The sequence below is a fragment of the Mixophyes fleayi genome, chromosome 3, assembly GCF_038048845.1.
Source record: "Mixophyes fleayi isolate aMixFle1 chromosome 3, aMixFle1.hap1, whole genome shotgun sequence".
Lineage (NCBI taxonomy): Eukaryota > Metazoa > Chordata > Amphibia > Anura > Limnodynastidae > Mixophyes > Mixophyes fleayi.
This window is the reverse complement of record NC_134404.1, coordinates 226,400,953-226,425,581: the sequence shown is the minus strand read 5'-3', so window position 1 is coordinate 226,425,581 and position 24,629 is coordinate 226,400,953. Positions and strand designations below refer to the sequence as shown.

Sequence of the window (24,629 nt, the reverse complement as noted above, 5' to 3'; positions counted from 1 at the left end):
GATATTTTATGGCCCACAGACAGCATCTCCTGCACATCCCTGTCAGTTTTTAAAAAGCTCTGCACTACCAAGTTTATTGTGTGAGCAAAACAGGGAATGTGATGGAATTCACCCAGCTGTAATGCTCTCACAATATCCTGAAGAGAGTCCAAGCAGGATAAGTCACGTTTCAATGACATCCCTTAGTTTTTGTAACAGATTGTCAGCTGTATGCCTCTTAGATAAGCCGGTGATACACAGAGTAGTCTGACTCTGACAAATGTGACGTACTTGGATACATGCTGCTGCTGTTCCTGCTGGTAAAGGCAAATCACCAACCAAGTGGGCTGTCACAGTCATATAATCTTTAGTTTGCCCAGTTCCGCTTGTCCACATGTTATCTGTGGTTAAGTGTACAGTGGGTAGAATGGCATTTTGTAGCACAATAATTACATTTTCACAAACCTTCTGGTAGAGGTGAGGAATAGATTTTTTAGGTAAATGGTGTCGTGATGGAATTTGGTAACGGGGACACAAGACCTCAAATAACTGTCTAAAACGAGCTGCATTAATAGTGGATATTGGACGCAGATCTAATACTAGCATAGTCGCCATGACGTCTGTGTTCCACTTTGCGACTGGGTGACAGCTTTCATACTTGCTTCCCCTTGCAAAGGATTGTTTACCAGTCAATTGTTGTAAACTACTAGTAGTCTTCTTCTTGGTCTGCTTCTGGGATGAAGATCCACCCTCAGCAGCAGCAGCAGCAGTGGGACTAACGCTCAAGAATTCTTCTGAGGAATCCAAGATAATGGAGGAGTCATCTAGCCATAGCAACTTGGATGCAGGACTAACATCCGATCGCTACTGAGGATATTGATGAGGACGGTGTTGTGGGTGTAGATTGCAGGTGTCGGGATCTAGCTGAGAGAAGGGACCTAGCTGATGCTGGACTGCTTGCTGTTATTTTTTTACCATAAGTTTCCAATTTTCCCAACAGCTAGCCATAAACTTGCTTCAAATGGTGTAACATGGATGAGGTTCCTAGAAGGTTAAGGTCCCTACCTCTACTGACTGTGGCTTTACAAACACTACAAATGGCTAGACAACTGTTGTCAGGATTTGGGTAAAAATAATTCCACACATAAGAGGTGGAGTTTTTTTGTGTTATGCCCAGGCATGACAATGGTCTTCTTCTGATCATGTGCAAGAACTGCTTCCACTGGTGCAGGACTTACATATAAAACATCATCCTCATCAACATCCTCATTAGCGCCCTCGCCAGCTACACAAATATCCCACTCATCCTGTTGCAATTCCAAAGTGACATCCTCAATTTGTGTATCACTGGCTATCACTTGGGCTGATCATGCACACATCTGCAGAAATGCTGAAAAGGGCCTTCTTTACTGGTTCACTATCAGAAAGGTCAGGCTTACACATAGTACTCGTGGATAGACTGTCCTGAGGGATTTGTGTCATTTCTGAATCTGAACATACATTTTCCTTTAATGCCTTGCTGTTTTCTCCCAGCTCGGCTTTTACACGTAAAAGTATTCGGGCACCATTTTTTGAGTTAGAATGACAAGGTCTTGCTTAGTCATGACTGACCTTACAAGAAGATGCCTCAGTGACAGTTGCAGAACCAGCACTCATAGAGGAAGGCGAATACCTAATTCTTTCCTTGTAGAATGGCATGTTGGCAACTTTATTTTTTTCTGCAGATAACTTTGCCTGGATTACAGGTCTTTTTTTCTTGATCAAGGTAAAAGGTGTTTTATTACATTTTTGTTTCCCTGACTTAAAAACACTATGCACTTTAACATAGGCTTTAGCAGATAACGTAGAGGGATTACTATTATCTTGACTGGTGCCAGCAGCTGCTTGTTGCTCCTGGTCTTCTGTGTCCTGCTGTGAATCCATTTTGATAACACAGTACAATGTGACTGCAGATTTAGACCAAGACTGCCAGCCCTATTATTTCTATTTCAGCAATGACAATTAGCAATGGACCTCTCTTGTTTGTGTGTGTGATCTATATAACACAGTACCATTTGACTGCAGATTTAGACCAAGACTGCCAGCCTTATTATTTCAATTTCAGCAATGACAATTAGCAATGGAGCAATGGTGCTCTACTGAATGTCACTGGAGACTTTGAAGAACAGTGCTACCCCTCCGCTTTCTTTTCTAGCTATGACACTGCCCAACTGCACTAGAGACTGCCAAGAACTGTGCTACCCCTTCTGTGTCCTTTTGTGAAATGGCGCTGGATCACCGTGGAGGGTGGTACTTATAGAATCCAAAACTCGCGAGATCCGATGACGTAACAATGACGTTTTGCCTCGTTTTCAATTCTGAGGGCGCGCAAAAGTAGCGGCGTGGCTCAGTATTCGGATCGGCGTAGGTCAGGTGTGCTCGGTTCTCAGGGATCCGAGCCTGAGCATCTCCATTTACAATTAGTTCAATAGCAAACCATGTTGTTAACCATAAAACTGCAAGCACAGCTTACTGATGGTTTGGTTTTTAATGTTAGTTGTACATCATAGGCTATGCAAAGGCAGCAGAATTGACCTGCATTAAAAAAAGACCATTTGACGCACCCCGCATCTGTATTTACTTGCAATGACAATGGGTCCACATAGAGGACATGTGGGTTCTATGGTCTTTATTCAATATTGTCACACATAGATTACAAAACTTAAAAGGACCACAGCGATTGTTATAGTAAAACTGTATTCAAATAATTATAAAACAAAATTCTCTCTCTACTAAAGAAACATTTAAAGCAGCGGTTCCCAAACTGTGCGCCGCGGCTCCCAGGGGTGCCGCGGCGCTGTCACTGGGGTGCTGCGGGCCAGACATAAAAAAAAACAAAACACAGAAACTTACCTATCCGTCGGGCGCCGGGACCCAGCAGCCTCCTCTCTCCTGCAGCTGTCACTGAATATCGACGTCAGTAACAAGCTGCAGGAGAGAGGAGGTTGCTGGGTCCCGGCGCCCGACGGATTGGTAGGTTTCAGTGTTTGTTTGTTTTTTTATGGCTGGCGCCTGGCGCGGGGCAGAGTGAGAGGGATCGTGGCAGAGGATGGGGACAGAGGAGGAGAGCAGAGTATGGTGACAGCGGGACAGAGGTTGGTGACAGGATGGTGACAGCGGGACAGAGGAGGAGAGAAGAGGATGGTGACAGTGGGACAGAGGATGGTGACAGCGGGACAGAGGAGGAGAGCAGAGGATGGTGACAGCGGGACAGAGGAGGAGAGCAGAGGATGGTGACAGCGGGACAGAGGAGGAGAGCAGAGGATGGTGACAGCGGGACAGAGGAGGAGAGCAGAGGATGGTGACAGCGGGACAGAGGAGGAGAGCAGAGGATGGTGACAGCGGGACAGAGGAGGAGAGCAGAGGATGGTGACAGCGGGACAGAGGAGGAGAGCAGAGGATGGTGACAGCGGGACAGAGGAGGAGAGCAGAGGATGGTGACAGCGGGACAGAGGATGGTGACAGCGGGACAGGGGAGGAGAGCAGAGGATGGTGACAGCGGGACAGAGGTTGGTGACAGGATGGTGACAGTGGGACAGAGGAGAGCAGAGGATGGTAACAGCGGGACAGAGGTTGGTGACAGCGGGACAGAGAAGGAGAGCAGAGGATGGTAACAGCGGGACAGAGGTTGGCGACAGGATGGTGACAGCAGGACAGAGGAGGAGAGCAGAGGATGGTGACAGCGGGACAAAGGTTGGTGACAGGATGGTGACAGCGGGACAGAGGAGGAGAGCAGAGGATGGTGACAGCGGGACAGAGGAGGAGAGCAGAGGATGGTGACAGCGGGACAGAGGAGGAGAGAAGAGGATGGTGACAGCGGGACAGAGGTTGATGACAAGCGGGACAGAGGAGGAGAGCAGAGGATGGTGACAGTGGGACAGAGGAGGGGGACAGCGGGACAGAGGAGGGGGACAGAGGATGGTGACAGCGGGACAGAGGATGGTGGCAGAGGAAGGGGACAGAGAGCAGAGGATGGTGACAGCAGGGCAGAGGATGGGGACAGCGGGGCAGAGAAGGGGGACAGAGAGCAGAGAAGGGGCACAGTGGGGCAGAGGAGGGGGACACAGCGTGAGAGGGGCAGTGGAGGGGGACACAGCGTGAGAGGGGCAGTGGAGGGGGACACAGCGTGAGAGGGGCAGTGGAGGGGGACACAGCGTGAGAGGGGCAGTGGAGGGGGACACAGCGTGAGAGAGGCAGTATTTCTGTCCTGACCTAAATACTTATTACAATTTTTTGACCCAACTACTTCTAAAACAGGACTGCTCAATAATTATTTTGGAGGGGTGCCTTGAAAAAATTTGGAGACTCTAAGGGCGCCGCGAACTGCAAAAGTTTGGGAACCACTGATTTAAAGCATGAAAGATATTTGGAATCCCCTCAGTTTATTTTTTGCTATAAAATTATTTTTGATAGTTGGCCCTGCCACTTTTATTAATACAGGCCATGTGCATCAGCAGTTATGTTATGTTTACAGCCAGCAGTTGTTATTTCTTATAGGGTATGTAGGGTATAAATATTTTGTTGAAAGGCAAAGTCAAGCTTCCTTCTATCAAAATCCTGCAGTTACCTCTGTTTAAAGCTGACAAAATATTAAAAAAGGCGCACTTTTAATGTAAATACTTTGTTAACATTGCAAGTGGAAAATTACAGACATACTTACATATTTTCCTAGTATTAAACAGCTTAAAAAATTAAACACGGCAAAGCACCCAAATATGAGACCAATCATTGTGTTACTAACACCTTTCTTCAAGGCCTATTAAAAGTAGAAAGATAAAAAAACAAAAAACAGTTAGAAACACATTTTGACAAAACAAAAAATGGCATTATCCCTACTTTCGCCCTGTCTCTATCCGTGCTCTACAGAGATGTATTTGTGACAAGACGAGTAAGTGGTAATTTATGTTTGCCGAGTTCAAACAGATAGAATTGAAATGTCAATCAATGCAAAACCACTGTAACTAATCTCTGAAAAAGAAATTGTCTTGCTTCACCAGATGTGACTAAAACCAATGCTAGAAGAGTAACCTTTCTACTTGTATTTCAGGTAACCTAAGAACAGCAAGGATAGTTTGGAATCACACATAAACACCTCAGTTGGCAGCTCGGTAAGGGGCCTCAGTACTGTCCATATAATGACATATTTTTCCCCCATTGTGCTGTGCAGAGCCTATGGCCCAGAAAATGCCCTAGCTAGATGGGCCGGTCTGCATGCCCGCCCGAGCAGCAGCACCTCGCTGCGTGCTGCTCGGCGGACGGAGACTCAGTGACGCGTGGCCTTTGCAAGTAATCACATAGTACGGCACCTGTCATGCAGTGCCATCCTATGTGATTACTTGCATAGGCCGCACGTCACTGACAGAAAGGAGGTGCTGCTGCTCATGCAGGCATGCGTATGTAACAAGGTAGGTGTGTGTGTGTGTGTCCTCATGTTGATATAGTGTGTGTGTGTCCTCATGATGATATAGTATGTGTGTGTGGGTCCCATGTTGATATAGTGTGTGTGGCCCCATGTTGATATAGTGTGTGTGTGTGTGTGTGTGTGTCCCATGTTGATATAGTGTGTGTGTGTGTGTGTGTAAGTGTGTGGCCCCATGTTGATATAGTGTGTGTGGCCCTATGTTGATATAGTGTGTGTATGTGGCCCCGTGTTGATATAGTGTGTGGCCCTATGTTGATATAGTGTGTGTGTGTGTAGCCCGATGTTGATATAGTGAGTGTGGCCCCATGTTGATATGTGTGTGGCCCCATGTTGATATAGTGTGTATGTGTATGTATGAGGCCCCATGTTGATATAGTGTGTGTGTGCGCGCATGTGGCCCCATGTTGATATAGTGTGTGTGTGTGTGGCCCCATGTTGATATAGTGTGTGTGTGTATGTGGCCCCGTGTTGATATAGTGTGTGTGTGTGTGTGTGTGTGTGTAGCCCGATGTTGATATAGTGTGTGTGGTTCCATCTTGATATAATGTGTGTGTGTGGTTCCATCTTGATATAATGTGTGTTTGTGGGTCCATGTTGATATAGTGTGTGTGTGTGTGGCCCCATGTTGATATAGTGTGTGTGTGTGTGGCCCCATGTTGATATAGTGTGTGTGTGTGTGGCCCCATGTTGATATAGTGTGTGTGTGTGTGGCCCCATGTTGATATAGTGTGTGTGTGTGGCCCCATGTTGATATAGTGTGTGTGTGTGTGTGTATGTATGAGGCCCCATGTTGATATAGTGTGTGTGTGCGCATGTGGCCCCATGTTGATATAGTGTGTGTGTGCATGCATGTGGCCCCGTGTTGATATAGTGTGTGTATGTGGCCCCATGTTGATATAGTGTGTGTGTGTGTGTGTGTGTGTATGTGTATGTGGCCCCGTGTTGATATATAGTGTGTGTGTGTGTGTGTGTGTGTGTGTGTGTGTGTGTGTGTTTGTGGCCCCATGTTGATATAGTGTGTGTGTGGCCCCATGTTGATATAGTGTGTGTGTGTGTGTGTGTGTGTGTGCGCATGTCCCTTTAGATGTTGCCTGCAGTGTTCACAATTTTTAATGGTTAGTAAAAACACAACAGAATTAAATGAGAAGTGCTCATTAATTACATAGCATATTGTGGAGAAGCCTTGAGATGTAAAATGAATGTGTTTAAAACATTCTATTAAAGTGAGGACAAAGTAGAGGATTTATGCATACTTTTAACTAGCATTTTGTTTAATAGCCATGTGTACAAACCCTAATTAATGATACCTCACATTAACATACAAACAAACAAAAAATGGGGCAGGGGACAGCACCACATGACCCATGCTAAAAGATGCTACCTCTTGAGGAAAGAAGGGTCCCAAAATGGAATAACAAATCATGGAGCTAAAGTTAACTGAAGCAGTAGAAATGAGTGTAAAGATCTGACTTCGAGATAGTTTTCTGGCACTGTTCATGTTATTTTCAGCCATGTTTTCAGTATTTTCAAGTATGTTACCTAAAAATAAAACACAAGTTTACACTGGAAAAAAAATAATCTATCAAATAATCTATCAAAATGAATAACAGAAAATATTTTCACTTATTTAAATAAATTATATTTATCAGCTTGTAATTTCTCATATCAGATTAGAGTGCACAAGACAATCAAAAGGTTACATTAAAAAGAGTTAAATAAAAAGGCATACACACGTTTAAAAAGTCGACATAAGACATACATTAAAAGAAGTTACATTGTAAGAGAAATTATCTTTTTTTTTAAAAAAAAAAAAATAAAATAAAAAAAAAATACATATATTATGTTCTACGAAACAGTAAGTTTGTGAAATTGAATCATATAGATGCCTGGAAAGGTTGAACTCTAGAATAACAGAAAACAGAAACAGCACTGATTTGAACTAAAGAGTGACACAGACTGACCGAACATGCACAATATTCCTGCTCTGTTCTGTCACGAAGACTAGATTATCTCCATAGGAAACAATGTCCCCTATACTGATATAGGTCGTAGCCTCACTTTAACATGACTGAAAGAAAACACCTCGGATCGACTTACCACGGGAGCAGGAATAGTGTGTGGACAGCCATTGGCTTAAAGGTTTGTGCATGCTGCCCTGGGTCATTGCTGTCAGTCTGCATTAGTGAAGGATGTCAGTTACGTACATAAGGCTACTGTCTCTTTCCACACAGAGACTATTTTTCCAAAGGCTGCAGCAGTTAGGAGCATGACTATATTCAACTAGTTAATCTATCCCCCCATGTTTTCACAACTCACTTACTTTTAATGCTCTGTCTCTTCGTTCACAGAAGTAATGGGCACAGTGCCACAGTGCCTCCTCCACAAGGCCCTCCCTTGTGATCTGATGCTGAAGTCACATGGAGCAGAAGCACATTCTTATAGCTCGCCTCCTTCAAAGGTTCTTTTGTATCAGACACTAATGTGTAAGCAAAAGGATATACACTGATTCAGCGGCATTAATCGATAACAATTGGCTGGTGTAGTAGAATTTATCTTCTGTACATAGATAAGCCATTTGGGAGTTTAGATGCTTTCTATTTGTATTGTATCTCCTGCTGCAATTCATTTGAACTACTTTGATAGCAGGAAAAAAACTGGATTAGATAAAAGCTGGAACTACCAGAATGCCGGAACGCTGGAATGAGTCAGCTTACTACAGCTCCCTCTGCTGCTTGGTGTCTTCAGTGAAGCTTACTGTGTTTTCTCTGCCTGTATAGTGCATTCTGTTCTGCTACACAGATATGCAATATATGGAACAACTGTTACACATATTATATAGTGTGTGTGTGTGTGTGTGTGTGTGTGTGTGTGTGTGTGATAGTTATATATTCTAGTTATCAGTTCTACCTGCCAGAATGTATGTCTGAATGGAACGCTGAATGCATTACCCATCCATTTCGGCTGCCGGAATGAAGTTCTTAGAATCTTAAACAAATGTTCCAGGTGCCGGAAAGGGGCTCCGAGTATCCTAATCATCCATTCTGACTGCCAGAATGGGGCTCAGAATACCTTAGCCATCCATTCCGGCTGCCGCAATAAATGTCTCAATATCTTAGCCATCCATTCCGGATGCCGGAATAGATATCGGAGTATATTAGCGATCCATTCAGGGTGTCGGAATAAGGCTTTGTTTATATTATTCATCCATTCCGGCAGCTGGAATGGATGGTTAAGGTCCTCGGAGCTCCATTCAGGCAGCTGGAATGGATGGGTAATGTACTGGCAGAGCCATTCTGGCATCCAGAATGGATATGTAAGGTACTCAAAACTCCTTTCCGGGATCCAGAATGAATAGCTATGGTACTCACAGACCCATTCCGGCACCCGAAATGGATGGTTAAGGTACTGGCAGACCCATTCCAGTATCCGGAATGGATGGGTAAGGTGCTCCGCGCTCCGTTCCGACATACATTCAGCCAGGTATAATGGATAACTAGAATATATAGCTATGATAAACAGAAATATATATAAATATATTGGACATGAGTCATTAAGGAGAGCAAAGCATAAAAAATGAGTAACTTTGCACCTGGGCAAAACCATGTTGAATTGGAGGGGAGAGTTAAATGTAAAATGTTAGGACAGATTTGTAGTCCTAGATCAACTTTAAATTTCAGTTGAAAAATAAAGCTATCAAGTATTTGTGTGCTAGATGAAAAAACAGCCAGTATTTAACTTAAGTGCACAAAAATAAAACTAATTTACACCCCTTGCATTGTAACATGGTTTTTCCCAAAGAACATTTACTGCTTTTTTGCCTTACTTTCCTTAATGACTCAGGCCCCGTGTGTGTATATGTGTATGTATGTATGTATGTATGTATGTATGTATGTACACATACACATTATATATATTTTGGAATAGTTGTTCCACATACTATAGGGAACATATCTGTGTAGCAGAACAGAATGCACTATATACTATATAGGGAGAGAAAACAAAACAAGCTTCACTCAAGACACTAAGCAGCAGAGGGCGCTGCAAGGAGCCACATCATTCCGGTGTTCCGGCTTTTCCGGTTTTCACCCACACCCAGTAAAAACACTGATTGCATTATCATTTCCTGTTATTTTTTTCAGTCTCCAGTGAGTGGAGATATATAGAATGGCAGTAAATGGTATAGAAAAATGAATTAAAAATTTATTACAATTAAACATACATTGTAACGTGGAGCATTTCAGACCTAGGTTTTACAGAAATAGGTAAAACCTAGGTCTGAAATGCTCCACGTTACAATGTATGTTTAATTGTAATAAATTCCGATTTCATTTGCCAAGATTGTCGATATCGCTGTCAACACTGATGTGATGTCTCCGCAGCACATCATCAGTAATTGAATCTTCCCCCATAGAATACATAAATATAAGGCATGGAAAGCAGATGGTTTGGCTCCTTTTGGAAGGTAGTGTTTGTGTGTGCGTGTGTGTGTGTGTTCTGTAATTTATTCCGCATTAATAAGTGGTTCATAAGTCTACTTCCAGAAAAACACTGGCAAAATATCTAGTTATATTAAGCAGAGCATGCCCCTTTTGGGAGTATGCTGTAAGGGGCACTTGACAAACTCAAGACCTACCCTGGTCATTTGAAGGTCATTGATTTTTACTCTATAGATGGACGCTGTAGATCAGATGACCACTTCTGATGCCCAGTCCACTGAAATACTGTAAGGGGCAACTTCCTCTTTCTGAGAGGACAAAAGATGATCCCTGAGGACATAGGCTTGTCCGCCTTCTGCTACCGCAAGTGGATAGGACGTTAAAATCCTTTGAGCATAATCAGCACACCAGCTACAGGCCATGCCAGGAAATTATTATTTGCTTGAATGAGGTTCCCACATTTTATGAGACACCATGTACTTGCTCTTACTGATATCAGCAGTGGGTGACTCTTTAATGTCCTTAATTTTCTGAAGAAATCTAGTACTCTTAACTCCAAGTCAGATGAGGAAGAAAAGTCCAGGACCTCCTGTGGGCATCCCCTAGATTTTTAAATGGGAGACGCTCCCATCAGACATAACAGTTCTCTGTTGGGCTTTTTTGTTTTTGCTTGTTTGTTGAGCAGTTATTGGTGAGCTCAGGCTAGTCTTAGTAGCCAATACTAACACTGCATTCGCCATCTTGCCCGTTGACAGAAAATCTTGCGGGCTCAGTGCATGAAGGCCTCATGTGTTAGGTCAGCGGATCATGTGACCCCAGCTCGCACAGACGGCTCTCAATAAAAAAGTGTTTATTCTTCTACCACTAATCTAATCACCTTTGGGAGCTTGCTACCACCCACTAGATTTGCTAGGTGGAAATCACTTATTCGCAAGTGGCAATCCTTATTCCCTAGAACAGATCAGATTCCTCAAACCCCTGTTTTTTCTGTGATAGACCACCAAGGACCCCAGCTTCAAACTCACCCCCCCCCCCCCCACATACACCTTTATCCTGCTTTCCCCTAATTTCACACTCACTTAATAATACCAAAGGGATTTTATTTTTATATAGAGTTATATACAGTTGCAGATATCATCAATATTGTTTTATGGGGTAACTGACCATTTATTATACAAAATAGTTTGTATATGCTTTGGCAACTGTTGTACACAAATTTCTGAAATCTCAAATAAAGTGCCATAGATAGAGGCAGTGTGCAGCCCATTATTTTACAACACAGCCGCGCTTTCAGACAAAAGTGTTTACTGTTCTTCTTTTCTCCTAGTTGTTGCTAGGTGGAAAGCCCTGCCAAAGAACAAATAACACTGCAAATTCATTATCAACATTTCATCAGTTTCATTGGTCAAAGTCACTTAGATCACATGTCGTTGTGTTGCAATGGAGTCATGGGGGTAAATTTATCAAGGTGTGGGTTTGAAAAAGTGGAGATGTTGCCTATAACCAATCATTTCATAGCTGTCATTATATAGACTGTACTAAATAAATGATAACTAGAATCTGATTGGTTGCTATAGGCAATAGACATCTCCACTTTATCAAACCCGCAGCTTGATAAATTTACCCCATGGTGTCCTTTTGTGCTTTTTTTCCACCTATTTGGAATGGTAATATCTTTCTGTTCTTTGCCGATTGTCACAGATATCAGATGAGGGAAAACTGTGCATGCAAGGTATAGCAATGTATGGGAGCCAGCAGCAAATCACACAATTGCTCTGGGGAAATGCCCACATTGTTGCAGTGCTTACATGGTAAGCAGAACATGCCCCAGTTTATTGAGTTGACAAATACCATACCTTGGCGTGCTGCTTTCCTGCATATGTTACCAGACTGCAAGTCTTTATTTGGTTAGCATGTGGCCAGGGCCGGTGCTAGGGTTCTTAGTAGGGATGTGCACCGGCGACTTTTGAGGTCTCATGTTTTGTGTTTTGGATCCGGATTTTCTCGATGTTTTGGGTTCGGATTTGTTTTGCAAAACACCTGCCGAAACGTTTTGGTTCGGATTGAAGGTTTTGGATTCGGATTTTTTTTTAAAAAAAAAAAATTGGGCTTATTTTCACTCCTACGCTATTATTAACCTCAATAACATTCAATAACAATAATTTCCACTAATTAAAAGGCTATTCTGAACACCTAACACCTCACAATAATTATTTTTTTTTAGTACAAAACGTTGCAACGAGGTATCTTTCTGGACTGCGTAGAGGAGTGTTCCCCACAATACAATTAAAAACCCATCAACTAGTCTGAATTACACCCAAAAATAGTATCTGGACTGCGTAGAGGACTGGCCACTGGCCACCACAATATAATATATAGAAAACCTTCAACAGGTCTGAATTACACCCAAAAATAGTATCTGGACTGCGTAGAGTAGTGGGCACTGGGCACCACAATAAAAAATATATAGAAAACCTTCAACAGGTCTGAATTACACTGCACATACGGCTGCTTCTCCATCCTCTCCATCATATACATGTTGGAGTTTCAGCGTGTGAAAACCTCTTGTTTTTGATAATGTCAGTGCATTTTGAATATTTTTCAATTTGCCCCACACCACTGAATGTACTTTATCTATGATACGCATCTATCTATCTTGACTGCGTAGTGTGGTGGCCCCGGTACAAAATTTGGTACCGAGGCCACAATATAATTAAAAAACCCTCCACGGGTCAGAATTCCACCAAAAAAAGGGTATGGACTGCGTAGTGTGGTGTGCCCGGAACACAATTTTTTACAGCGCCAACAATATAATTAAAAAATTGGGCATCAACTGTCACCGTTGTTTAATATCTGATACACCTAAATATGGACTGCACAGTGGAGTGGCCCCGGTAGTAAATTTGGTACCGGGGCCACAATACCTCCTCCAACTTCCAAGTGTAGTGTTTATAAAGACAGACAGCGTCGAAGTGTTATTAGTTGACTTTCTTAACCCTAAAATTGTCCCTGTTGCAAATATTCGTGCATTGGACAGTTACTTTTTCATTGAAAGACTCAAGCTTTCAAGTCTAGTGTTTATAAAATATAAACAACAATACAGTAGTTTTAGAGCACGTCAATACCTCTTGTTTTAAATTATGACAGGGCATTTTAATTTTGGTTTAATTTCTTGAATTTGTTTAAATTTGGTTTTACTTTTTGAACATGGCAAACGACTGTTGATTGGTCATATAATGCAAAAAAAAAAGTTCCAAGATGGAATTGGCCTTGGGCCCTCACCCTTATGTTGTTGAAATAGGACATGCACACTTTAACAAACCAATCATTTCAGCGACAGGGCCTACCAAACAACTTTGGCTGAAATGATTGGTTTGTTTGGGCCCCCACACCAAAAAAGCTATTCATCTCTCCCTGTACAGACTAAACAGGCTCTACTGAGGCAAGATGTCGTCCTCATCCTCAACCTCTGATTCCTCTCCCCCTACAGTGTGTACTTCCTCCTCATCACACATTATCAATTCGTCCCCGCTGGACTCCACAACCACAGGTCCCTCTGTACTATCTGGAGGGCAGTGCTGTACTTCATTGAGGAATTGATTATTCATTTTTATAAACATCATTTTTTCAACGTTATTAGGAAGCAACCTCCTTCGCCGCTCACTGACCAGGTTCCCCGCTGCACTAAAAACTCTTTCCGAGTACACACTGGAGGGGGGACAACTCAGGTAAAATAGAGCCAGTTTGTACAGGGGCTTCCAAACTGCCTTTTTTTCCTGCCAGTAACAATATGGACTGTCTGACATGTCTATTTGGATGGTGTCAGCAAAATAATCCTCCACCATTTTTTCTGAATCAGTGAACTTTGTAATAGCAGTACCACTGGACTTATACTGCTGGATTGGTTTTGCAAATTTGGTTATAATTACTTTTTGTTTTTTAATTTTTTTTATAACTTTTTTTTTTTTTTTTTAAAAACTTGGGAATAATGGGGAAATAACTATGCCCTTAGAAGTACAGAGCACAGGACACAGCACCACTGGACTGAGCACAGCACAGCACAGCACAGCACGAGATATAGCAGGACAGAGGACCACCTAACACACCCTCCCTCTACCCTGATCAATGCCCGAGTGAGGATGGCGGCGACTAGCGGGGAATTTATAGGATCCGAGTATCGCGAGATCAGACAACGGGATTATGAGTCAGAGCCTCAGTTTCAGATTTGAATTTGGCGCCAATACCCGGATCTGTCTTGGATCCGACTCGGATCGGCAACGTTCGGGTGGGCTCGGATTTCATAAATCCGAGTGCGCTCATCTCTAGTTCTTAGGGCCCTAGGCAAAATTTCAAAACACCGCCCCACCACCCCAAGACACGCCAAATACCCACTTCCCAGACCCTCACACACTTATCTTTTTTTTTTACCAAAAGTGAAGCCTTACCACCTACAGCGGTCTGGCTGCCGTGATGTTTCATAGAGAACGCTGTCCAGACTCCCCTGCTGTCCAGGGGCAAACACAGGATTTCAAGAGGGGAAGTATCCAAGTTTTAGATATGGGAACAAAAACTTGTGAGATTGACCCATCACACTGCCCCCCCCCCCCCACTTGACCATGTCCTCTCTTTTCCCCCTGCAGCACCATGTCCTCTGTCCCCCCCCCCTTGCAGCACCATGTCCTCTGTCCTCTCCCCCCCCTGCAGCACCATGACCTCTGTCCTTTCCCCCTGCAGCACCATGTCCTCTGCCCCCCCTCCTCTGCAACACCATGTCCTCTGCCCCCCCTGCAGCACCATGTCCTCTGTCCCCCCCCTGCAGCACCATGTCCTGTCCCCCCACCCCCTGCAGCACTATGTCCTCTGTTCTCTCCCCCCTGCATCACCATGTCCTCAATCCCCCCGCTTGAACATGCCCCCCGCAGCGCAACACCACATACGCACTCTCTCTCTCTCTCTCTCTCTCTCTCTCTGTGTGTGTACTTACCATGGAGTTTTCTCCATGCTCTGCTCCTCTCCGGCGGGCGTCTCAGTGACTGTCGGGGCGTGATGATGATGTCACTCCCGACAGTCACTGAGGGAAGAGGAGATGCGCATCCCAGCGTTAGGGGAGGGGGGGCGGTAATCGATCCCATCCCCGCCATGGATGAAATCGTGCACATCTATAAAGCTGTGCGGCGGCCGGTGAGTTTAACTTCCATGGCCGCCGGACTGCTTTATAGATGTGCACGATTTCAGAGGCACCCTCCAGAGCCCAGCTGCCTAACCTTGCCTAATGGGAGCGCCGGGCCTGCATGTGGCAGCGGAGTGCTGGCTGTTCAGCCTATGCTACCTTATAGCTACACTCTGCTTCAGGCATCATACTGTGCTGTGTTCGCTCAGGTGCTGTGCTGTGTTCTCTATACAGCCTTTTTGCTCAGGTTTTAAAGATATTTGTCTCTATGGATGTCCCTATATACCAAGAATGATCAATTAATTTTGCAATAATGTTTAATATTCTGGGTGCAAGATACAACTCTAACTATATATTCTTATTGGGCAAGTAAGTCCTGAGAGATGAGCTACCGGACATCACCACGATGTCTGGCTGTGCTCATTATTGGATACTATGGAACCCAAACACTGCAGATTTTGTTGCGCTCCTCTATGGGGTACAAGAAAAAATTTACAATGTTACATTACAACGGAATACCTTTGTGACCATTATCGGAGGCACTCTGTGGCACATTGCAGAGAAATGAATTCTCTCTTTATTCTGAGTTTTACAAGTTAATATAGTATTTTAAAAAATAAGCTATTTAAATGCAAACTAAAAATGAAACTACAAATACATGTCATGATAAGTAATGTAGAATATTGTTTGTAATGTACAGGGCATGACATACACCTATTCAGTAATAAAGGGTCCCTGGAAATAATATTCAAATGGTGACAACCATGCATGTAGATCCGATGACTGCATCACTGTCACCAGACTTTTATAATCCTGCCCCTCTATCCTAACCCAGTCACCACCTCTCCCTCCGTGCACTTAAACTGGGGCATCAGTTGGTCATCAGTTCAGTGCATCCATTGGGAACAGAGTAAGACGATTCCTGGCTGAGTGCTGGATAAAATGGTCAGTGATTGCCAGGTTCCAGTGCAGGCATGTAATATAGAGGAGTCATGGTTAAGGTAGGGGACCGGGCCATACGAGTGCAGTGAAAATGTTGCCATGAGGGAGACAGCAAACACATTACCTCCTGTTTATATACACTGCGTGGCTTAGTAACCCTGCACTAGAGGGCCTCAGGATATTTTGGTATTAGCTCTAAATCAGGACAGGACTTGATATATAAATTAGAGTGGAACAACGAATGGCCACCAAGTTTGTTTGGTCCGCTAGAAAACCTAGAATCCGTATGCAAGAACTCCATAAGCCAACTCAGAAAGGATGACTTTGAGTCCCTCACTTTCTCAAATATTATCAAGTCACTCATCTAACTCAATGTATCCTCCTCCATTCCCGCCAGCACACCAGGTATGTGTAGATATTAATGCGGTCCTCAACAATAACCTCTTCGTCCCAGATGATTGGGACAAAATTTGATTGAATCTATCCAAGACCTTATTCTGCGTTAAAATTAGCGAAAATGCTTGCAAGATTTTCTGTCCAGAAAGGCAAGCTAGTTTTGGACCAGTGCCACCAGATATGGGACAGGGTGTAGCTGTGCTGGTGCCTATGCAGATGTGAGTACACCCTGTCCCATATCTGGTGGCACTGTCCAAAACTACTTCCTTTCTGGGACTCCATTCACCGCTTATTCTTCAACATCACCCAGATCTCTCTCCCCGTCTCTCTCGCTCTCTGCTCTGCCGAACAATTCCCAAGTTCCTGAATCACTCTAAAACTGATTACACACATTCTTAGTGCCGCCCGATGCCAAATTGCTCTTTTCTGGACCTGCCTCTTCTCCTATCTATTGTAAATCGTATATTGCAGGTTTACCATATGGAATCTATCGCCAATATTCTCAGCCATACTCCTGTCCAATTTGGTAGTGTGGAGCCCTCGGACTGAGTACTATGGGTCCCCTACCCTTAACTTTCTAAGGCCTCTTATCTCTTCCTGCTTTTTTCAGTCATGTTTGGTTCCTCAGGTCCTCTACCACCTAACTAGCGACCCCCCCCCCCCCACAATCCCTTTCCCTCCTTACTGCTCCTCTCTACACTTTTCTCACATTGACATTATTTGTTTTTATCTGAGCTTTATGTTCCCTTTGGAAACTGACTATTGTTTTGATTTACTAAGTTTCCCTCCCTCTGTTTTTCCCTCTGAAAAAAACCAATGAAGAAAAAAAAAAATCAATAAAAAAAAAAAAAAAAGAGTGAAGATTGCAGCTTAAAATATCTTAACCCTTAGAGTGGTGGTATCTTATATATTCATAACCAGACTAGTGTCAACATTTTAGCTACAGGTTGTGGAGAAAAAAAATGGAAACATCTGGGTAAATGTGGTGCATCAAGTATATTGAAAGCAATGGCTTCCACACAGAAGTGGCTCATGTGGTTAGCATTGGTTCCTCCCAGGGCTGGGGCCATAGTGAAAAACACCAGCAAAGGGCATCAGTGAGCAGTAGTACATAATCCAGAATTGTGTCATCTGTGAGATCAAAGTGCAAGGCAAAACTAATGAATAACTGCAAAACTATTGACTGCAAACTTCAACCTGTGGAGCAAGCTGCCAGATTCTTCAAAAATGGTCTGCATTATAGTTGGAATGCAGGGGCATAAATCACTCATCACACCTGGCAATGCACTTTTACAGGTTCAGAAGTGCAAAGAGCACAGACATTGGCCTACCAGACTGTGTATTAATGTGATATGGTCACCTTATAATATTGTGTACAGCTATAACTGGACTTTGGAATTTGTTGGAAGATTCAATATTGTTTTCATTAAAATTTTGGGACAGGGCTCTTCTTAGTAAGTTGGGCTGTACCTGAAGAAGAGCATGCTCAGGTTGAAACAGTCTGTTGCGTGTTGTCGGCACATTAGGTGATAAATGAGCGTGTCTGTAGGCAAGGAGGTAAGAGGGCCAGAATCTACCACATTTCAAGATGGAGAAGGCAAACAAAAAAATAAACAAACCCCACTTTGATAACTATATTCCTGCACTTAATTAGCTTTGTTCCTTAACCCTGTGTGTCAGGTCTGAGGGAATAAAACAAAAAGCTTTCCAATGGTGAAAACCGCCTCTATGTCAAACACCAGATTTCAAAATAAAGTGCAGGTAAATTTCAATTCGCTCCCAAGAAGCTGTTTCTGAGTCCTTGCAAGACTTATATGAAGATAGAGAAAAAACAGTGGGAGCTCTTAAAGATAGCAGCAGAGAAAGACCAAGGAATTGCTATCTTAAAACAAAAGCATGACATCGTTCAGCAGGAGGTACACACAGTAAGAGAGTTTGTAAAGGAACATGAGAAGTGCAAGTTAGAGAGGCTTTGTCTGTCTGCAGAGCGTGAAAAGTTTTAACAATTGCTCCATGAAGAAAACACTTCTGATAAGTATGCTGATGAATGTGACAAAGCTGCTGCCTTGTCATCCTCTCTGAAGGACTTAGTTAACACCAAAGATGAGAGCATCCAAATGTGTAAACTCAAAGTCCAATTTCCCAAAGGGAACACTTCTGCTAGTTTAGGTCCAGCTGTAAGGGTGTCTGACTGGAGGTGTTTTAAATGTGGAGAGTTTGGACACTTTAAAGCCAAGTGCACTAGACCCCAAAAACCCATGGACTTTTCCATGGGCCTGTCTTTCGAATTTACTGGTCCCAAAGCTGCGCGACCAGTGGACCTGCTTTAATTAAAGTGACTGTGCAGGCGAAGAAAAAAGGTTTTCCATGCAGTCGTGGACTCTGGGACTGAACTTAAACTGGTCTTCAGCTCTGTCCTGGTTGGATAGAGCAGGGCAACCAAGAGTTTGCAAAGGACTCTTTTGGCCATTAGAATCAAAGGCCAAACCCTGAAGATAGTGGCTGCCATAGAGCCTAAACTGCTGTATACACTTATTCTGGGGATACAGTGGCAAACCTTCCCACTGTTTAATGAGGTCCTCGGTGAGAAAGTCCTGATGAACATGCTGGCAACTGATACAACAGTCAGAAGCTCAAAGCTTAAAGGATCTGCCTAAGAAACCACCGAGAACCGAGCCCACCTGAACTTTGTCGATCCGAATACCGAGCCAGGTTGGTACTTTGGAACGCACTCGGAAGTGAAAATGAGGCAAAAGTCATTGTTGCTTTGTTGGGTCGCGCAAGTTTTGGATTCCATAAGTACCACCCTTCACGGAGATCCAACGCCATTTCACAAATAGACAAAGAACAGGTAGCACGGTTCTTGGCAGTCTCTAGTGCAGTTGGGCAGCATAATATCTAAAACAGAAAGTGGACGGGTGGCAGTTTTCTAAAAAAGTCTCCAGTGACATTCTACCGAGTTATAGCTCACATAGAAACAGGAGAGGTAACATTGTTGCCAGTCTACAGTTCTTCAAAGCTGCAGTCACATTGTACTGTGTTATGAAAATGGATTCACAGCAGTACACAGAAGACCGGGAGTACCAAACAGCTGCTGGCACCAGTCATAATGATAGTAATCACTCTACGTTATCTGCTAAAGCCTATGATAAAGTGCATAGTGTTTTTAAGTCAGGGAAACAAAAATGTAAAAAAAACACCTTTTACCTTGATCAAGAGCAAAAGACCTGTAATCCAGGCAAATTTATCTGCAGAAAAAATAAAACTGTCAACATGCCATTCTACACACGCAATGGCAAGGAAGGAATGAGGTGTTCGCCTTTCCCTATGAGGGCGTGTTCTGCAATTGTCACTGAGGCATCTTCTTGTAAGGTCAGTCATGACCAAGCAAGACCCTGTCATTCTGATTCAGAAAGTGGTGCTCAAATACTTTTACATGTAAGTCGAGCTGGAAGAAAACAGTAAGGCATTCGGAGAAAATGTATGTTCATATTCAGAAATGACATAAACCCCTGAGGAGAGTCTATCCACTAACGCCATGTGTAAGCCTGACCTCTCTGATACTGTACCCATAAAAAAGCCTTCTTTCAGCATTTCTGCAGATGTGTGGATGAGCAGCCAAACTGTAGCAGGTGATACACAAATTGAGGATGCCACTTTGGAATTGCAACAAGATGAGCGGACAAGGGCGCTAATGAGGATGATGTTTTATATGTAAGTCCTGCACCAGTGGAAGCAGTTCTTGCACATGATAAGAAGAAGGCCATTGTCATGCCTGGGCATAACACAAAAAAACTCCACCTCTTGTGTGGAATTATTTTTACCCAAATCCTGACAACAGTTGTCTAGCCATTTGTAGTGTTTGTAAAGCCACAGTCAGTAGAGGGAGGGACCTTAACCATCTAGGAACCTCATCCATGTTACGCCATTTGAAGCGAGTTCATGGCAAGCTGTTGGGAAAACCTGAAACTTAAGCTAAAAAAATAACAACAAGCAATCCAGGTCCCTTCTCTCAGCTAGCTTCCGACACCTGCAATCTACACCCACAACACCTTCCTCATCAATATCCTCAGTAGCGATAGGAGTTAGTCCTGCATCCAAATTGCTAAGGCTAGATGACTCCTCGACGATCCAGGATTCCTCAGAAGAATTCTTGAGCGTTAGTCCCACTGCTGCTGCTGGATCTTCATCCCAGAAGAAGACCAAGAAGAAGACTACTAGTAGTTTACAACAACTGACTGTTAAACAATCCTTTACAACAGGAAGCAAGTATGAAAGCTGTCACTCAGTCGCAAAGCGGATCACAGACGCCATGGCGCCTATGCTACTATTAGATCTGCATCCAATATCCACTATTAATGTAGCTGGTTTTAGACAGATAATTGAGGTCTTGTGTCGTCACCATTACCAATTTCCATCACAACACCATTTTACAAGAAAAGCTATTCCTCACCTCTACAAGGAGGTTCGTAAAAATGTAATTATTGGGTTACAGAATGCCATTCTACCTACTGTACACATATGTGGACAAGCGGAACTGGGCAAACTAAAGATTATATGACTGTGACAGCCCACTGGGTTGGTGATTCCCCTTTACCAGCAGCAGCATATACCCAATTACATCACATATTTCAGAGGCAGGCTACTCTGTGTATCACTGGTTTCACAAAGAGGCATACAGCTGACAATCTGTTACAAAAAGTAAGGGATGTCATTGCAACATGGGTTATCCCCCTTGGACTCTCCTCAGGATATGTTATTTCTGATAACGCCACCAATATTGCAAGAGCATTACAGCTGGGTGAATTCCATTACATTCCCTGTTTTGCTTACACAATAAACTGGTGCAGAGCTTTTTAAAAATTGACAGGGACATGCAGGAGATGCTGTCTGTTGCCCGTAAAATATTTGGACATATCCAGCATTCAACAACAGCATGTAGGAGGTTGCAGCAGCTACAAGAGCAATTTAATTTGCCCTACCACCAACTGAAGCAAGAGGTGATAACAAGGTGGAATTCCACCTTGTATATGCTTCTGAGGATAGAGGAACAGCGAAAATCTATCCACGCTTACTCCACAAGCCATAACATTGGGAAAGGAGGGGGATGTATTTTACTCAAGCACATTGGAGAATACTTTCCATGTTGTGAAAGGTGCTGAAATCATTCAAAGTAGTCACCTGTGAAGGGAGTTCAGACACTGCTAGCTTGAGCAAAGTGATTCCCTTAACTAGACTTTTGGAAAAGCAGCTTGAGAAACGGATGATGAAACAAAGCAATTACGCCAAGTATGTTAGTGTAATACTCACCGCTCCACAATTCTCACGCAGTCAGCCGCCTGTCACTTCCAGGTTGCGACAGCGCAGATCATGTGAACCCCCGCGAAGAATTCAAACTCCGTCTGTCCTTTTATATAAATTGCGCTCTGACACAAGCCCTGTGTCAGAGCAACAACAGGTTACTTTCCTGGCTCCCTGTGTTCCCTCCTTTGGTCCTTCCTGCATCTCCAGAGACTTACCAGTCTACCAGACCCGGCTTGAACTGACTACTCTCTTGGACTTCCTTTGGCGTGACAGGCATCTACTATTATGTACCATGCTTGGCCCTCATTCTATTGAATCTTCCTTTGGCATGACAGACATCTGCTGCTGTGTACCTGATCTGGCTATACCTTACCATCCTTGGAGGAATCTCCGCTGTTCATCGGACTCCTGACGCAAGTACATTTCCAGTATTATTTTGCCGCTCGTCTTCTGATTCCTCACGTCTAATCTTAGTAGGGGCCATGACCTGAGTTTCTCAGCAGCCAAGCCCATCCTGCCTTGCGGCAGTTCTTGGTAAAGACCTGAGAGGCTGTTAGACTCTGCGCCCTAATGAGCTGGTGCGAATACTGACTGAGGGACTCCTCTAAGCATAACAGTCAGACTTGTAGATCAATTACTTTATTTGCTTTGCTAGAACCCAAGAATTATCAAAATCGTGAAATCTGATCAATACATTTTGGCGACTGTTCTTGATCCTAGGTTTAAGAGCTATGTCTTCTCTTTGTTTCCAACTGATCCAGATCTCAAGAGATGCAAGGAGCTCCTGGAGAGCAAGATGACAGCTCAAGTGTTATGTGACAGGACGGCGTCTTCTCCTTCAGGTTCTCACTCAACTGCTGCTTGGAAAAAACTTGGCTTTCCCAAGAGACCCAGGGATGATGCAGATAACTCTGCATACATTTTTGACATCTGGGGGTAAATGTATTATGCTTCGATTTGTTCAACTCGCCGGAAATTGGCGACTTTGCAGCTAAAATTTAACGCGGTGGTGGCTTGTAAAGGCAAGTTTGCCTTTACAAGCCATCGCCGCATTAAAGTTTAGCAGCAAAGTCGCCAATTTCCGGCGAGTTTAACAAATCGAAGCATAATACATTTACCCCCTGGTCTGGTCTAAAAGAATTGACCAAAAAAAAGGTACACCTCTGCCACAACTCCACCGGATCCTACTATCAACATCCAAAGGATTGTGGAGGATTATTTTAATGACAGCATAGAAATAGACACATCAGACAGTCCCTTTATATACTGGGAGGAAAAAAAGGGAATTTGGAGACCCATGCACCAACTCGCTTTGCAGTACCTAAGCTGCCCACCCTCCAGTGTATACTCTGAAAAAGTTTTCAGCACAACCAGGAACCTGGTCACTGATCGGCGTAGGAAGCTACGTCCTCAAAATGTGGAAAAGATGATCTTCATCAAAATGAACTAGTTTCCATGAGGAAGGCCTTTCCCGCCAAGTACATTAAAGTACAGAGACTTCTGTAATGGTGGATTCCATCTTGGATGAATTAATAATGTGTGAGGATGATGTGCACACTGATTAGGGTGAGGTTGAGGCTGTTGACATTAACAGCATTGTTAGCTTAGGTGCCTTAAGGCCATTGTTAGCCTGTTTTGTGGGGGCCCAAACAAACCAAGCACTTCAGCCACAAAAGTAGCATTCCTTGTCGCTGGAATGCTTGCTTTGTTAAACTGTACATGTCCTTTTCAATATCTTACCTAAGGGTGGGGGGGGGGGGGGATACCGAAGGATCTTGCAATTTTGCACCACTTTTCTTTTCTGCAACTGCTCTGTGGCAATGTTTCCTAGATGTGGTATGAACGGCCATCTGTTTATGTTGTTGCTCTGTCGCATAGCATCCAGCCAAGTCGCTGCAGTATTTGTCCGAAAGTGGTTGAAAATAATATTGTGAGCTGTGAGGTGGTCAAAACCGACTGGAAATTAGAGTTATTGAGGATAATAATATAGGAACAAAAAAAAATTCTAAAAAGTACAACAAAAAAAAGAATCGTGGATCATACAAATATGGGGCCCCCCTGGCCAAAGAACTGAAGCCTTCAAGCAACAACGGCCCCCACCCGGGCAGAAGAACTGAACAGATTTCAAGCATGGACTTTTGGAAATACAAATTTCTTTGGGACAGGGGCAAGCAGGACTTTGGATACAAATTTATTTTGGACTTTGTTTACAGCCATTTTGGGATTAAAAGCTGCTTGACAACAGATGAAAACTTCATTGGTGAGTATTTTGAGGAATTTATTATTTTTAATAAACATCTGTGGTGTAAATGAGGGTGTTTACTGTCATTATTGTGGGTTTATTATTTTTAATAAATGCTAGTGGTTGTAATGAGGGTGTGGTGATTTTTTAAACATTCTGAATTGTGGAACTACAGGTCCCAGCCAGCCATGGGTGTCAGGGCATGTTGGCACTTGTGGTTCTCCAAGTGCCAACATGCCCTGGCTGCCGTGGGTATGCTGGTGCTTGTAGTTATAACAGTAGCAGCATGCCCACACTATTTAGGGCAACCTGGCTGGGACTTGTAGTTCCACCAAACAAAATGGCGTCTGTTTTTTTAACAATTTAATTGCCGTTATTACCCTGCAACCACCGTCCAGGTGTAGGAAGAGCCCTAGTGCTATCAGCACTGGGCTGGGTGTCCCTAGGGGGGGGGCCCGCTTGTTTTTATCGGTAGACCCCACTCCCTAGGGAATCCAGCCCAGCGCTGAACAGCCTGGGGTTGGTTAGTCATTATGGCAGGGGGACCCCGGCCGCGTATCCCCCCTGCTATAGTGCCTCCAACCCGGCTGCTTTGCCTAGTGCTGGTTCCATGAAAATCGGGGGGCCTCACGCAAATTTTTTACCCAATTTTCACAGAACCAGCAGTGGGCAGGCAGCACTAGGGTGAAGATTGAATAG

General features: G+C 43.7%; 1 protein-coding gene across 5 annotated transcripts in view; it reads right to left on the bottom strand.

Moving 5' to 3' along the window:
• SLC18B1 (solute carrier family 18 member B1) overlaps window positions 1–24,629 on the bottom strand; it is a 100,133-nt gene that overhangs the window by 66,900 nt on the left and 8,604 nt on the right. For 3 of the 5 annotated variants that reach the window (XM_075203217.1, XM_075203215.1, XM_075203219.1), the window contains 3 exons: window positions 7,761–7,916; window positions 6,822–6,979; window positions 4,679–4,774 (listed from right to left, as the gene is read on the bottom strand). In XM_075203217.1, the coding sequence (XP_075059318.1) occupies window positions 4,679–4,774; window positions 6,822–6,953 (228 nt within the window). In that variant the 5' untranslated portion in view covers window positions 6,954–6,979; window positions 7,761–7,916. Of the gene's footprint in view, window positions 1–4,678; window positions 4,775–6,821; window positions 6,980–7,760; window positions 7,917–10,073; window positions 10,185–24,629 lie in introns of all 5 variants that reach the window. The other 2 variants (XM_075203216.1, XM_075203218.1) reach the window with 2 other exon arrangements.